This window comes from Zonotrichia leucophrys, chromosome 13 (assembly GCF_028769735.1).
Source record: "Zonotrichia leucophrys gambelii isolate GWCS_2022_RI chromosome 13, RI_Zleu_2.0, whole genome shotgun sequence".
NCBI classification, from domain to species: Eukaryota; Metazoa; Chordata; class Aves; order Passeriformes; family Passerellidae; genus Zonotrichia; species Zonotrichia leucophrys.
In genome coordinates this window covers 3,099,686-3,116,720 of record NC_088183.1, presented here as the reverse complement: position 1 = coordinate 3,116,720, position 17,035 = coordinate 3,099,686, and the positions used below count along the sequence as shown (strand labels likewise).

Genomic DNA, 17,035 nt, shown 5'->3' with positions numbered 1-17,035 from the left:
CAAACAAACGCTCCTTGTGATCTCTCTTGTGATTCTCTGTGGAACCCAGCCACCCTCTGAGTAAAGAACCTTTTCCTAATTTTCTCCCCTGACACAGCTCCAGCGATTCTCTCGAGTCTATCACTGGTCACAGAGGGCAGAGATCGGTGCTGCCCCTCCTGAGGAAGCTGCAGCCCATAAAATCACAGAATCACAGAATCACGGACTGTTCTGAGTTTATGGGACCCTGGAGGATCATCGAGTCCAACCCCTCAGTACGGCCCCGAATGGCCCGTACAGGGACGGCGGTGAGGTCTCCCGTCAGTCTCCTCCAGGCTGCACTGGATTGGGATTGTTGTTTCAGGGTTATTACCAGAAACCCAAGCCACACTGAGCCCCCAAACCTGGTGATGGGGTTCAATAAATTGCCACGTGTGAGGACAGCACAGCTCAGGAGGCTGCTCTGAAGGGCGCTCAAGTACGAGGCTTGTCACAGCGCCTGCACCTGAGGGAGGAGATAAAAACTCCATTAGCAGCCAGATAAGGAACATCCACATGTCAATGTCACCCCCTGCTCACACACATCTTTCCCCAGTCGGGCTCCCAGCCCAGCCCTGGTGTGTGCTGTGGGCACTGGGAATGCAGCAGCTCTCAGGGCAGGACGTGTCTTCATTTCTATTTCAGCAATTCAGAGCCGCTGGCACTCAGAAATGATGCTCTGGATGCAGCTGTGGAGAAGGAAACCGGCACAAGGACGAATGGTGGCCTCCCCACTGCCATTTTCCTTCTTCCTGTTATTCCCAGAATGGCTGGGCTGCTCTGACAGTGGAAACACTTTGGAATTTCAAACCTTCTGGTTTGTTTTTTTACTTCCTCTGAGGTTCACATCAGTCCTGTGCAACCTGGAGGACTGGCAGCTGTGCAAGCAGAGCAATCCTTCTTTTCAGCTCTTTGGATACAGGACTGACCTCCCTCTCCCTGCTCATTGCAGGACACTGAATGGGAATTTTATATTAAAAAGCCATGACTTTACCCAGGTATCAAGTGTTCGTGGAGTTGCAGTTATTGAAGAAATCTTTGCTGTTAATACTCAACTTCTATGAAATTATATATATATATTTCATAAAATAGAATTGTGTAGGCTGGAGTTTGTTTTCAGTTTTTAACTGAAAGCCAACTCAGTTCATGATTTTTTATAAAAAATTAAGAGTCAACCTTCATTCTGACACAGTCACATCCAATCTCAGATGTCTCCTGTTGTATTTCCCCTGTGGCTCCACAATCTAGAGATAAAAATATGTCAATTGCAGCTGCAAATATACCAAGTGAGAGTCCATCATGAAAGAATAAAAATTGGCACTGATATCCTTGCACTGCACAGTGAAATTTGTGCACAATTTATATATTTCCCTGCTAATGTCTAATTCTTCTTAATCTTGTTGGTCGGCTCCCAGTCTGCATGACCAGTAACAGATCCAACACATTCATCTGTGGTGGTATCTGGCCATAACACTTATTGTTAAAAAACATGGCAATGACTGAGCAGGAAAAACACCTTGTTCAGGAAATGGAAACAGCTGGATGTTGTGCAGAGAAATAAATGAATTTTTTGTTGGGTATAACTGGGGTTGTTTTGTATGGTTTGCATTCTGAGGACTGATGTTTTCTGCCTGTAATAATTCCTTGTATCCCAAAGATACCAATTTGTTAATCTGATTTAAAACCACATGTGGACTTTTCTTCACATCACAATTGAAATTCTGCTTGCAGAGTATTTAATGTGGGTATATGAATGCCTAAATTCTTTCTCTGAGTCACTACATGCAAAGCTGCAAGAGTTAATGGTTTGCTGTGTGCTCAGTGCAGATGGTTTTGAGCAGCTACATAGCTTCTCTTTCACTGGACGAGTCATTTCTCCCATTGCTGAGTAACAAATCTGATATTTTGCCATGATTCCTGAGAAGCTCAAGATGGCTCTGAGCAATCACCAGCAGCTACTCATGAGCTACAAACTGAAAGGCAAATGGAGGAATATGTGCAGTCACAGAGAATATCTGACCTCTGACTCTGTCTTTATTCATCTGCACTAATTTTCACACTAAAATGTTTTTGTCTCTATTAAAAATGTATGTCTGGATTAATGAAATAAACCACCCCCCCAGCTCCTTTTGAAGCATTCCTTGCAGTTGCCTTATTTCCCAAGGGATATATTAATAAATCTTGCAAACTACCATGCACATTTGTTGAACTAGGGATAAATTTGACCATCTGCATGTTTCCACCTGGAAGAATTCCCAGACTATTACAGGGCAAATTCTTCCCTACACTGACCAGAAAAGGAGGATTTCTGTTCCTCCACAATTACTGCCTCATCTAAGAAACAAGCTTTATTGTATTTGCTTTCCCGTATTCCTAAATGAACATTGGTGTATTTTATGTTTTTTCTCCATTTCAAATTAGCCCTGAGAATCAACTGAGTAAATGAAGAGCTGCTGCACATGCTTTTATGAACAGAAGTGTCCAGTAAGTGGCACTGCAGGACCAGGAATTTCAAACCCCGGGTTGAAAACAGTGCAGAATGAAGGGAAATGTGAGAGATGTCAAGACTTCTCTGCTCCATGAAAAAAATAGTGGGGAATGATGTGATGATGTTCCCAAAGGCACATGCAGGGATCTGGGCTGTTTTCAGCAGCTGGATCAGGATAGGATGTCAGGAGCTGGCCTTGGCACCAAGCTGGCTGTTATCAGGGCTTTGCCAGAAGAAAGCAGCACATTTCTGGGAATGATTCATTAGCACTCGATGGGAGGTGCCTGTGAAGGCTCTGTGCTGGGTTTTGCTCTCAGGAGCAGAATGCTGGGCAAGGTGAACCACGTATACCCAGCATTTCCTGTGCTTTCCTGACGTAAAATACATTAATTTTATGTAGAAGATCCAAACTTCAGACTGGGGCGTTGGTACACACTGAGAGAGTTCAAGGATTGTTTTTGTAAATGAGCCAGTGATTTCTGTGAGTCTGTGGCAGTGCATCAAATGCCACCACCCTGTCTTCCCAGTCTCAGCTGATAAGGAATAAACGATTATCTTGGGAAATTTGATCAAACAGGCAAGTAACACAACATTTCTTGGCAATATAAATTGTAATGAAACTCTTATATAAGCTGATAGAGTGTTACTTACAAAATCACTTAAATGCTTTGGCTCCATCTGCAATATTTGAACTCAGTTCCAGGTTACTCATGCTCTACTGTGCCAAACTAAATTAATGCATACTCAATTTTCCTCTTTCTCTAGATGCACAGTTATATTGGATAAGAATGGAAGGGAATGAAGATGAAAAGCCAATCTGCATTTAGAAGGGACATAAAGCTGTGTTTAAAGGAATAAACCAGCCTTTCAAAGGGATTAGGAAGCCATTTCCTCTATGATGTGGCTATTTTATAAATGTCTCATGTGGGACCATTGGTGCCATGAAAGATCCATGCCAGCTCTCACAGCTCCTTCAAACAGACCTGACATTTTTTTTTCATCAGCATCTAGGGACCAGATATTGATTAATCCTTTTACTTTCACCTCCTGAGCCTTTTCTGTGGCTTTATTAATAAAAATAATATTTTTAATAAAAAAATAAAATAATAATTTTTTTAAATAAAAAAATATTCATAAAAATATGAGAACAAGGCACACCAATGACAAAATCTGTGACAAAACAGGACAACTGAGGACAACTGGGCACATCACAACATGCAGATACACAACCAATATGGAAAAACCCTTGACACTAGGCCACAACCTGGTGGATACAACTGAAAGCTGACAGAAATACCTAGGGAGAAGTGAGAGATTCATAGAGGCAGGAAATTCTTGGAAAGGTATGGAAAATGTCTAGAAAAACACAGAAAAGTCCAGGAAAACTACAGGGAACTCATAGAAAAATTATGGGAAATCCTTAGAAAGGAAAATTGGATTCTTAGAAAACTGTAGAAGAACTCCAGGAAAGCAAAATGTGAGTTCTGAAAAAGTTTCCTACAAATTCCCAGGCAGCTGGAGGGAATTTTGTATGAAGTGAGGAGGAATTGCTATAAGGCAGTGGAGAAATCCTAGAAGGAAATGCACAGCTCTTGGAAAGCTGTGGGAGATTTCTAAAGAGCAGAAGGGAATTCCCATAAATAGTACACAATTACTGGAAAGCATCAGGGAACTTTCTACTGACATGGGACCTGTAACTTTTAGCCTCTCCTAAATGGAGAGGGCTGGTTTGATGGACTGAGAAGAGGCTCTGGATGCCTGTCTTGGTGGAGCTGAGCCCTGATGAGCTTTGTGGGAAGGGAGCAGGAAGAATTGGCTGCCTTGGAAGGCCCCTGACCTTGGGACAGATGTTGACAAGTGGATGATGAAGCTCAGGGAACGTTTCCAGCCTGGGAAAGTACAGCCTGTTAGAGTCTGACTCAGCAACAGGGCAGGGAAAAGCCAAGGACGTCAAAGCAGGATGCAAAGAGGGACAAGTTACTCATGTTGGGGGGAAGAAAGAGTTCTGCCTGATGTGGTGGGCCAGGCAGAGAAGCTGGAACAGGATAACAGATCCAGGTGAACAAGGGTGAGAGTGGATTTGGGATAGCATCATGGTTTGGGGCAGTTGGATCACAGGGTTTTTCAAAAGTGTGAATGGAGGTCACGTCAGGAGGAGTGAAGCAGCCCAAGGCTTAGACCTTGGTACAGATTTTTGTTTGGAATATTGTTCCAGTGTTTTATTGAGCTTGGTGGGATGTTTCTGACCACTGTCAAGCCCAGATTATGTGGTTTGACTTTGACAAGGAGCGTTGGAGAGGAGTTTAATCCTGGAATTTGAAGGTGGAACTGCAACATTGCAGCAACAGCAGGGCTGTGTGGGGAGCTGCAGGTGGAAAATGCTGCCTGAGACAGCAGAGCTGCAGGAATGGCACATTTGGAGAGCTCTGGTCCTTGCTGGACTGACCCTGTGTGCTGTGGCTGGACCTGCTGTGCTCTGTGGGCACCTGGCTGGGCTCCTGTGGCTCCTGTGGTGCAGCTCTGAAATGATGGTGACACTCTTCACTAGGAGCAAGAAGTAATGCTTCTAATTTTTTGGTAAGTTTTAGTTTAGTTATCTTTAATTCAAGGATTTGTAGCCTGCCAGTGGCAGGGCTGTGGAGCCTGACCACGCTGGATGTGTAATAATGTGAATTTAATAACCAAATGTAAAGCAAACTATTGTCTACTTGCTGTGGGTACCGAGCACACACTTCATCATCACGTCCTGCGCCAGAAAACCAACAAATCTGCTGTTAAATAGTTCTGTTAAACATTTCTTCTCCATCCATCAATCAGGGGCTGGGCTGGAATATGGGTAAGGATCTATTTGATGCTGGCACACAGCTCAGGAGTAAATCTGTAAGAGCAGCTTAGGAGGGAGAGTGCCACCTACCAAGCCATCTGCTGAGAAAATGGTATTATCTGCAGTCTCATCCACTGCTGCTAGCAATCACTGTCATGCTCATTGGTGAAGAGTTTTGCTGCTAATATATCTATTTGTATTCTTTTTCTCCATCCCCTCAGAGTTAATTATTCCTCAGATTAATTTCATTCTAATGAATCATTCGGTATCGCTGGCTTTATTTCATCTCTGAGATGCTAATTAATATGTCAAAGCCATCTTTAACATGAAAAATGCTGTCATTTTCTCTGTGACTTTTCTTTTGATTCACATATTCAGGTTTGTTTTTTTTTTCTGAGGGCCTAAAATGTCCAGTGTGGAGTGAAAGAATTAAAGCTGTATAGTAGTAAAAATATGCATATGCAAATAAAGCCTAAATTGAGAGGCAATGGCCCACTCTGTATTTTTGTGCTGACTTACTACTTTATGAGCCATTTCACATAGTAGGCCCTTAGCAATCAGCTAAAGCTTTTATATACATGGACTAGGATATAAAATTACAGGATTACATCCAGTCTCTACACTTGTCAGTGAAATGATCAGAAATTTTGAGGTATTTCACAATTTGTTGGTGTAGATTAGGTTTTAAAGAAAGAATCCTGTTAGTTTGCTGTGGGTTCCCTGGCACCGTTCTGTGCCGCAGGGATGAGGCAGTTGGAGGATGCATTTTCCTTTCCTTGGAGCTCTCCTCTCAGCTATAATTTATTCTCATCATCCTCTGCAGTTTGGCTCTCTACCCACTCTGGAGGGAAGTGTTGGCAGGGCAGTAATCCCTCTCCTGCCCCGTATCTCTGGCAGATGGAAATCCCAGAAGGAAAAGGGGGGAAATTTTAGGTTTCCCTGCTTGAGTGATTTCCAGGGTGATTTAAGATCCAGTAAATGGCCTTTGGATTGGCAGAGCAGGTTGAGCTGCAAGAGGAAGGTCACTCCAAGTATTCCTTGTGGGAAAATTTTCCTTCTCTGATCCTGTGGGAGTGAGTGGGTGGAACTGGAAAAACCCCATAAAAAGTCACTGCATGAGCTCTGCAGATTGAATAACACAGTTATTGGCAGCATCACACTGAGTTTAAATTACCCACAGCTCCTGGGGCTGGGCAATGTGCAGGTGACAGCTTCTGCTTGCACCCCTGGCAGCAGGTTTGGTGCTCCTCTTTCTTTCCTGTCTTCCTCATCTCTCCAAAAAAAGCCATTTTGTTGTAAAATCTGGTGGGGGGAACTCCAGGGAGATGCAGAGAGGGATCACTGGGGAGGGAGGGAAAGGGGAACAGAGCTTGAACAGGCTATGAACAGGAGAGGGCTGGGAGGGGAAGATGGAACAATCAGAGGATGGTTTCCAGCACTCCTAAAGCCTGTGGGTGACACGAGGCTGCCTTTTGAGAGGCTCCCTGATCTCCTGCAGGGCAGAAATCCTTCCTGCAGGTTCCATCTGCTGTGGCCCAGGGCTCTCCTGGCTGGGGGTGAGGCTCTGCTGATGCATCAGTGCCTGAGAGGGGAGATGATGCCAGGGGAGCAGCAGTGCCTGGTCCTGCCCCCTGAGCACCCTGCACCAGTGCATGAGCTCCAGATCCCGGGGAGCAGCAAATAAAAGCAAATCCTTGCCTTTTATACCCTCCTGCACTACCCTCTCATGTCCTGTGTCTCTGGCAGATGAAAATCCCAGAAAGAAAAAGGGGGAAATTTTAGGTTTCCTCTACCCTCTGTGTCCGGCCTGAATGAGCCCCCTCAAATGAGTGATTTAAATTCAGACTTTCATACATGGTGCTTCTCTCTGGGCTTTTTTTGATTTTCCTTTTCGTTGCCAGTGTTCAAATTTCCTCACAAACTTAACCAGTGACCTGATGACAAGGGATGCTCTGTGGCTGCCACTGGAAAAATAGTTCACAAGTCAACATGTGCTGGTGTGGTTTTTGAGCACTGATGTCCTTTTTGAGATCAGCCCTGCTGAATCTGCCAGGCACTGAGGGCCAGCTGCAGTGACTATAATGTAGAGTCAAAAAAAAACCAGTGCCCACACTCAAATACTGAATATTTAGGTCTCTTGTTGTCTGCCTTTGGGGACTAGAAATAATTTCTCTCACTGATCCTTTCTCCCTGCTGATGGATCTAATTTATCATTCAAGAGTGAGCTTGAGATCCTTGGAGATGTTAGCAGTGGTTTTTGCTCTGTGATTTTGTAGTCACTACTGTGGTTTTTCCTCATGGAATGCACAACATTATTTCTATTTAAACAATGAGCTTCACTGATCTTTAAAAGACTTCAGAGCTGTTTGGTTTCCAGGAACCCTTGACTTTTCCAAGAAGGTTACGTTGAGGCTAAATTTATTTCAGTTTATTAGTATAACCAGTTATTTACAAATCTGACAGCTCTTTTAGACATTATTTTTGAGAATATGCCTCAGCTGATTTCTTGTTTAGTAAATTCCATTCTTCAGACATGAAAAGTCCTCCTGAGGGTGATGTGAGTACAGTTTGTATCCACATACTACAATATATTTTGTAAATTCAGCTAAGCTTTCTCCATGTCTAGTGTGTGCACTGTTTAGATTAAAGAATGTCCATCTCTGAATGCGAGATCTGGGCTTTGTTCAGCTCAGACTTGGCCTTCCAGTAGCCAATTTCTGCTTGAATTAAGATTATTTGAATCAAAGTGCTACTCAGTGTTTATATTTTTAAGTCTTCATAAGGACCAAGTAGGGCCTTGTCCAACCAGCATCTCCTGGGAGGAGCAGGTGGGAATAGAGACACAAAATCTCTCCTTTGCTGCCCATTGCTTTGATTCCAGCAGCAGTCAGTAGTGATTGAAAAACATTAAATAAAGTTAAGCAGCTGTTTTATGTGGGTACCCAGGGAGAATTTAACAAGCTCTGTGCTATTTTCTGAATCTCCAGGAAACACCTGCACCATCATCCTGTTGCTGAGAGTTTCAGGCAAGCCCAGAGCTGGACCAGAGCTGATTCTGCTCACACTGGCTGGGGACAGCTTGGTCAGAGAGCAGCAAAAGGAAAAATGACCCAGCACTCGTGTAACTGGCTCCCAGAGCTGTGGCAAACTGCTGCCTAATCCCAGCATTAAATTTGCCTAAATAATTATAGGGGTTTTAGTGGATTTCACTTTTGTTCCTCACCTGGGAATGGCTGTCAAGTCATGAAAGTTTTAAAAGCTCATAAATTAGCAGAAGTGACAAATGAGTTCAGCAGGGTGCCCTGGATGAATGCTGGTGTTTGAAACTGCTGAAGGGGCTGAGCCAGACCTCACATTCACCCCTGGGCTGGGCACACAAACTTAGGGGAGAGACAGGAGAAAGGCTCTGGCTTCTGAAACTGATGCTTGAATTGCCAGGAAAATAAGGGCTGTGAGTGCCTTACAAGCTGCTGTGAGTAGTGATCCAAAAGGATTCTTTAAATGTCAGATTCAAGTGAAACCCTCACTCAATGTCAGCAGCATTAGGTTCTTCCAGTGCTGAGCCCAGCCTCTCCCCCAGGAAAGGCCACTCCCTGGTAAAAACGAACTGAAAGGAAGAGTTCACTGGGTGAGCTGATAAGCAGATGCTTGAGAGCAGACTTCTCTCTCCTCTGCAATGTGTACCTCGGTATTTCTCTCCAATATGCCTCAAAAATTTTGCTTTTTGGGCGATTGCAAGTTGTGATTTCTCCTGGAATAATCCAGGATGGCTGTGGTTGAAAGTTGATTTAGAAGAGCCTCTGGAAGTTATTGCAAATAAAATCAAGTGTGTTCAGTGGCTTCTTCTGCAGGCGATGTTTCCTCCAGCCCAGGGTTTCTATGGAAAAGCAGGAACGTGCTGCCTTTGCAGCAAATACTTATCATGCACTAAACCTGCGTGGAGCTTTAAGAACAGGAGACAATAGAAAAAGGATCTTGAAAATAGAAAAAGAAAACTCACAGTGAGTTTCATTAGAGATCTCTATTACCAAACAGCACAGGATTCATTTTCTTGTCTATTTTCACCCTCCTCTGGGGATGAATGATGATTAAAGGACAGGATAATGAGCAGGGGGAGGGCGGGATGAGAACTTGGTGAGAAGCAGTTAAAATTTATAAAAAAAGTAAGAGAAGGGGAAAGGAAAACAAGTGTTTCAGTTAACTAGTCAAGGTTAGCTTAGCACTGTGTCTGCTTTAAGTGACATTATGAGAGATAGATGCCTCAAAAGCAACTTCACAAGTGCTGGACTCCACAGAATTTATGTTGACAACTTATTAAGAGTATTTGTTCTTCTAGCACAAATGTGATTCTTTTATATTTATCTCCTGTTTTTTTGGGGGGTAAGATTCCTGTGCAAACCAGCATGCTCATCTTTCCCTGCCAGTTGCAGCTAAGGTAAGCAAGGAAAGACCCTTTTGTAAACAGAAATATTTGAGTAACAACCGCTCCGGTTTTGGTGCTCACTCCCGAGCGGGGCGGGGGAGCTTGCCAAGAGGTTTTTGGAGGTTTTGGGTGTGCTCGGACGGGCTTTCCGTGCCCTCGGGGCAGTGTTTGTGTCCCGCACGATGCACTCGGGAGCTGTCCGTGGCTTTTCCCCGCTCCCTGCCTGCAGGATGCGGCGGTGCCAGCCCCGGGGCCGGGCTGGGAGCACCGTGGGACGCTGTCCCGCTCCGTGCCGGGCTGGGACGCGTGGGAGTGCCGCTCGGCCGGGTGGAGCGCGTGGGACGCTGTCCCGCTCCGTGCCGGGCTGGGAGCACCGTGGGACGCTGTCCCCGCTCCGTGCCGGGCTGGCAGCGCCGTGGGACGCTGTCCCGCTCCGGGCCGGGCTGGCAGCGCCGTGGGACGCTGTCCCCGCTCCGTGCCGGGCTGGCAGCGCCGTGGGACGCTGTCCCGCTCCGTGCCGGGCTGGGAGCGCCGTGGGACGCTGTCCCGCTCCGTGCCGGGCTGGGAGCACCGTGGGACGCTGTCCCCGCTCCGTGCCGGGCTGGGAGCGCCGTGGGACGCTGTCCCGCTCCGTGCCGGGGTGGCAGCGCCGTGGGACGCTGTCCCCGCTCCGGGCGGGGTGGGAGCACCGTGGGACGCTGTCCCCGCTCCGTGCCGGGCTGGGAGCGCCGTGGGACGCTGTCCCGCTCCGTGCCGGGCTGGCAGCGCCGTGGGACGCTGTCCCCGCTCCGTGCCGGGCTGGGAGCCCCGTGGGACGCTGTCCCCGCTCCGTGCCGGGCTGGCAGCGCCGTGGGACGCTGTCCCGCTCCGTGCCCACCCGCTCCGCCCAGGAGAGGGAGCCCGGCGGCCGCGGCTGCGCCGGGAGCCGGGGGCTGCGCCAGGCGGGGGGCGGCGCACGGAGCGCTGCCCCGGCCGAGCCCCCAGCCCCGGCCGCTGCCCCGCCGCGCCCAGAGCGGCTCCCGAGCGGGCTCCGGGCTCTCTCCGCTGCCCCGGTGGCGCCGCCTCGCCCCGCGGCCCCTCCCGAGCATCGCCCGTCGCGGGGGAGCGGGGCCGGTACTCACGGTCCGCAGCAGCGCACCGGGCTCGGGCAAAGTAATCCCGGCTGCGCTAAACTCGGCGGGAGCCGCTGCCGGAGCCCCGCTCTGCCTCCGGCCCCGGCTGCCCGGGACGTTGTTCCCCAGAAGAAGCGGCGCTCGACAGAAGATGTTAGAGGAGGAGAAGGGGGGTGGCTTTTTGCCCGCTGCGTGCCTCCATGCCTGTCATTCCCTTGTGTTAATCCTTTAGGAAGGAGTCGCCGGGCAGACAGAGCGTTCCTGGAGGGGCGATGCTGCCGAGCCCTGCCCCGGGCAGAAGGAAGCAGCCGGGAGATGCGCGGCCCGGGGCGGGCAGCGGGAGAGTGTGAGGAGCTGCCTCCGCCTGCGCCTTTCCGAGAGGGAAACAGCATGGTGAGAGCTGGACCCGATCCCTGGAGCGCGGCCCCGCTGAGCAGGAGGTGGGATTATTCCGGAGTAGTTATGGAGAGCTATAACTTGGCAGCGGAGTGTTAAAGCGACTCGTTCCTGCTGGGAGAGGAACCCACTGCGGGCATCGCCGGCGTGGTGGCCGAGGGAAGGTCACTCGGGTCCTTCTCCTCCTCCTCTCGCCTCTTTCTCCATCCGGCAAACGACCGAGGGAAAAACTGCTAATCGGCTCTTGCCAGCGTTGGGAATACCGTGCCTTTTGCTGGGATGATTTGCCCTGATGTGCCGCCTCAACGGGATGTACAAAGCGCGACTGGGACTGATCCGGCCAACAAAGTTTGCAGAGTGATCGGCAGGGGCCGTGGGATGGAGGGAGCCGGGCACGCACCAGCAGGGTCCGTCACGCACGGTCCGACGGCACAGACCTGCTGCTCCCCTGAAAAATAACTCCTGGTGGTCCAACTCTTACTTCTCCCCTGCCAGTTTGCACTTTCAGGGAAAAAAAACCCACATGCACGATGCAATGCAGTGTTCCTGTGTTGGTTTTGTATATAAGATTTGCTATGCAATTCCAAAACTAAAAGAGGAGGAGAGACGGCCCTGCATCCCAGAGCAAACAGGGAATCAGAGGTGAAAGGTAGGAGCCAGCATTTCTTGTTTAAGTCAGACTAAATAACCTGAGCTACTTCTTGCTGAAAACGTTTAAAACACACCTACTGTATGTTTATTTATTTTGTCTTGGAAATGTAAACCAGTTTGAAACAAAGTGAAGGTTTGCTTTCTGATACTGCCAAGAAACAGAGTGAGAACTGGTGCATTTTATAACAGGAATGTAGTGAGGAGGAAGGATGGAGTGTTTCATCAGTGAGACATTTAGAGAACCAGAGAAAAGGCATCTTGTCTGATACGCTTCAGTAAATATGAAGGGCTGGTGCAGTGGACACTGGAAACACTCGATCAATAGTCTATTTAAGTGGGAATAGATGCAAGCATGGAAAAGTGATTGCTTTGCTGTGTGTGGGGTGTGTTTGCAGAGGACGGCAGCAGAACACTCACAGGTGAGCTGTCTGAGTTAGGCTACTCCATGCAGGGGTGGTGCAGTGTGTTTCTGAAGGGATTGCTAAAAACCCTCTGTTTGTAGGGTGGACTGTGTTTGTGCATTTTCAGTTCCTGCCCACAGAGCTTTCAGGATGTTGTTAGGATGATTCAAAGAGGGTGAGGTCTGTCTGGGGGCAAAGGGACTGTAGGAAAAGACCTTTGCTCTGTTTGGTGATGAGTAATTAATGGCCATCTGATCTCTGTGATCTCTGCAAGGAGAGGAGTTGATGTCGTCATGAAAATCATGATATGATTTTCCCTCAGGAGAAACTATGACTTGGAACGACACCACTATGGACGGGGAAGGGCTGCTGGTGGAAAGGGACTCCTCTTCCTTTCGGATCCTCACGGGCTGCTTCCTCTCGCTGCTGATCCTCTCCACGCTGCTGGGGAACACGCTGGTCTGCGCAGCTGTCATTCGCTTTCGCCACCTCAGGTCCAAGGTCACCAACTTCTTTGTCATCTCCTTGGCCGTGTCCGATCTCTTAGTGGCAGTTTTGGTCATGCCTTGGAAAGCTGTGGCCGAGATCGCCGGTTTCTGGCCTTTTGGTTCATTTTGCAACATCTGGGTGGCCTTTGATATTATGTGCTCAACAGCCTCCATCTTAAACCTCTGTGTCATTAGTGTGGACAGATACTGGGCCATCTCCAGCCCGTTTAGGTACGAGAGGAAGATGACCCCCAAGGCAGCCTTCATCATGATCAGCGTGGCGTGGACTTTGTCCGTGCTGATCTCCTTCATCCCAGTGCAGCTCAACTGGCACAAGGCTACGACCACGAGCTTTTTGGACTTCAACGCCAGCTTAGAAGGTGTAACCATGGACAACTGTGATTCTAGCCTAAACAGGATGTATGCCATCTCCTCTTCTCTAATTAGCTTCTACATCCCCGTGGCCATCATGATAGTCACCTACACCAGGATATACCGGATTGCTCAGAAGCAAATCCGGCGCATCTCGGCTCTGGAGAGAGCAGCAGTGCATGCCAAGAACTGCCACAACCCGGGTGGCAACAGGAGCAGCATGGACTGCCAGCAGCCAGAGAGCAACTTCAAAATGTCCTTCAAGAGGGAAACCAAGGTGTTAAAGACCCTCTCAGTGATCATGGGGGTGTTTGTGTGCTGCTGGTTGCCATTTTTTGTGTTGAACTGCATGATTCCCTTCTGCGAGCCCACCCAGCCCTCCAAGGGGGCAGAGGCTTTCTGCATTAATTCCACCACCTTTGATGTTTTTATATGGTTTGGATGGGCCAATTCTTCCCTGAACCCCATCATCTATGCCTTCAACGCCGATTTCCGCAAGGCATTCTCCACCTTGCTGGGCTGCTACAGGCTCTGCCCCCTGGCTGGCAACGCCATCGAGACCGTCAGCATCAACAACAACGGGGCCGTGGTCTTCTCCAGCCAGCACGAGCCCAAAGGCTCCAGCCCCAAAGAGTCCAACCTGGTTTATCTGATCCCACACTCCATTATCTGCCCGGAAGAAGAACCTCTTAAAAAGGAAGACGAGGAGGGTGAACTGTCAAAGACCTTGGAGAAAATGTCTCCAGCACTGTCGGGTATCTTGGATTACGAAGCTGATGTTTCTTTGGAAAAGATCAATCCCATTACACAGAATGGGCAGCATAAAACCTGAACAGTAAGGTTTACTCAGCAAGACCTAATGGTGTATATTGTAATAATCTTTTTTTGGGAAAAAAAAAGATATACGAGATTTTTTTGGTAAGAACCTAAGCTCTAAGGGAGAAAAATGCACATTTACACCAAGCCCAGAATTAATTTTCCTGGCATTCAGAGCAAATTTAACATTTCAAACAATAAACAGAAAAAAATACTGGAAATTGGTTATAAAAAAGGATGTTAAACTGTACTGTTCACCCTGAGGAAAATCTACAAATCTACAAATTTAGATACAGTGCAGTTACAAAGAAAATGTTGCTTCTTCTCTGTACAGAGGAACCAATTTCTAGGTAAAAGTGAGGCAAAAGATAAATGTTGAGTATTTAAAGATTAATGTTTACTAGAAGTTAAAAGATTGCTTTGTCTTGTGATAGTGGGTGTTAACAGGTCCTAATTAATGACTGAGGGATTGTAAAGGTAGGTTGATGCCTTCTTAAAATTATTTCTGACAAATAATTGAGCCTTATAACGAGAATGGTTATTTTTAAAGCTTTGGGAGGTAATATGTTGATACTGGTTTTATTTATTTATTGTTTTAAATTGATATTTTTCATATGTTACAACAGATCTAGCTTTATTTATGTTATTTAAGATGTTTAAATAATGGGATATTTTTGGAGTGTCATAACTGCATTTTGACCAGTCAACCAGTCAGCACTTTATTACAAGCTCTGATAGTCTGGAGAGCTGGTGAGGGGAATGGAGCAGTGTTAAGGAGCTCAGCAAGAAATGAAGGAATCAACAGAACTGATGCTGTGTGGAGTTGGTTTGCTTGTGGGCTTTTTTTATTTTTAAGTGGGATTTCTTTCAAAAGATAGGACCAGAGTTGACTGAGTTGCGAATTTTCTTCCCTTATAGAAATAAAAGAAATTGCTGCTATTTATTTTTAAAAAGTTTCATGTTACAGAGACTTTGCTAGAATGTCAAGTTTGTGGATCTGTAAATACCTTAAATATGACTACAACCTTAAGAAGAATCCAATTTGGGAAGGAAAGCTTCTTAGATAACAATTCTTAGTATATAGTGTTTTGTATTTATGTAAGATAAACAGCTTTCTCAGACTTTTCTTATTTCAAGTCTTGGGTATCTTTTCTGAACAAACACACTGGGTTACAATGGCAGCTGGGAGGACATCACAGTTTAGAGATTGCCATGTCAATACTCCAATCTAGAAAGGAATTGTGGCCTCATTACCATTTGGGATTAAAACATTTCTAAATCCGGCTGGAACTGCAGCCTCCATCTCGAAACCCTCCTGCGAACTCCAAAAAAGTTGCCAATGTTTAATTAAAAAATCCTGCTACTTTGCCACTGTCCTTCCCTGCTGCTTTCCCTCTGTAATGCCAAAAGCAATCAGTGAGCATTAGCAACAGGAACATTGGGTGTTAATATTCAGCAGCATTCAAAGGAATCCATTTCTTTTCTAAATGGGAGAAAATACCCTTTGGAGCAACTTTTTCGTAACATATATCAAAAGAAATGTGTTGTCAGGAAAAGAGAACTGAGAGGAAAAAAAAAATTTAAAGTCTAACAAACTATATACATCCTGCATCAGGTCTGTGTATTTATGTATTGTGAATGTTTTCATAATTTTATTGCCTGTATGCTGCTTTCATACATATAATAAAATTATTTTGTGAACAGAAGGTCAAATAAAGCAATCTACATTGCATTTATTAAATACATGCTGGTTTTTGCAGTTGTATTGATTGTGTTAAAGGGAAGGATGGTTCTTTTATTTTCCCATTTGCCCTTATTTGGGATCACACCCATGAGGCAGATGGGAATTTCTGTTCAAAGCAGAGGAAAACCTCCTCACTAGAGACCACTGAGCCCCTGCTCTAAACGAGGATTTGAAAGCAGTAAAAGCAATTTGGAAACAGCCACTCTCTGCTTTAAATGTGTAAAGCTTGCCCTACTGGTGACTTTTATTTAAAAGATTAGTTTTGCCTTGGAGTAACAGCATAGTGAATGGGCTCTTTGGGGAAAATGTCCTAATGCCTGATTTTTTGGGGGTACTTTTGAGGAATTACTTCATTTCTTAAAAAGTACCCAGGCCAAAGAGGAGGTTCTGTGGTTTCTTGCTTATTCTCAAAACTCCCAGCAGTCTGATATATAGGCAAAATACAAAATATGATTTAAGGAGAGCGTGTAAAGCAAGGTGCTGTTTTTGCAGGAGTTCATAGGTGATGATTTGTACTCTGTAATAAATGTTTGCTCTGCTTGACCAGGAGCTGTCAGAGAACCTCCCTGCTTGCAGAAGGATCTGAGTTTCAGGGGGTTCTGTGAAGTTTGGGGAAGTGCTGTTGCTGCTGGGAGTGTCCCCTAGGTGTGAGAGGCTGGGGAGACACTTGGATGACTTTATTTTATTGTTTTATCTCTCATTTGATTTAACTAATTTTTGCTTCTGCCTCCTTTTCCTTCAATACATTTTCAAATAACATGAATTGGCCTTGATCCTCATTTACCAACACATCCCATTTACCCTTTGTTTTCTTCCCAGCAAGTGCCTCTACCTGTCCTCCCTGCCTTTCCTCCCATTACTACCAGAGCCTTTCGGTTGCCTTTTTTTGGCTTTATTTGCCCCAATTACCCTTTGCTTGGAAGAAAGCCCAAATCAAAATCCTTCCCCCCAGCACAGCCAAGAGTCCCCATCCCACACCCTGCTCCCAGAAATGCCTCCCTTACCTGCTGCAGAGCCTGGGCAGTGTCAGGGGTGGCTGGCAGGGTCAGCAGCAGGCACCTGCTGCCCGCCTCTCTATTTATGTGCTGAATTAACTGCCCAGAGCTGCATTCATTACCTGCTCTGTGCCTGCTCCCCAGCTGCTCAGAACCAGTGGTTTGCTGGAACTGCTGGTCACAGCAATGTCAGGGGGCACCCCGGGGGCTGGAGCAGTGCCAGGAGTGCCAGGCTGGGCTCTGGGGCTGATAGCAGGGAGCTGACTGATGAGGTTTGGCTGGAGCAGCCTGGGAGGATTGCTGCCTG

General features: G+C 46.7%; 1 protein-coding gene across 2 annotated transcripts; it reads left to right on the top strand.

Moving 5' to 3' along the window:
• The first annotated feature begins 9,431 nt into the window (after positions 1-9,431).
• DRD1 (dopamine receptor D1) lies at positions 9,432-15,734 on the top strand. 2 transcript variants are annotated; one of them, XM_064725101.1, is made up of 3 exons: positions 9,432-9,765; positions 11,098-11,910; positions 12,636-15,734. In XM_064725101.1, exon 3 carries the CDS (start codon positions 12,644-12,646, stop codon positions 14,003-14,005), a length of 1,362 nt encoding a protein of 453 aa, XP_064581171.1. In that variant the 5' UTR covers positions 9,432-9,765; positions 11,098-11,910; positions 12,636-12,643; the 3' UTR covers positions 14,006-15,734. The 2 variants fall into 2 exon arrangements, with proteins under 2 accessions (XP_064581171.1, XP_064581170.1); XM_064725100.1 differs by lacking the exon at positions 9,432-9,765 and having other exon boundaries at positions 10,679-11,910; positions 12,588-15,734.
• The last annotated feature ends 1,301 nt before the right edge of the window (positions 15,735-17,035 follow it).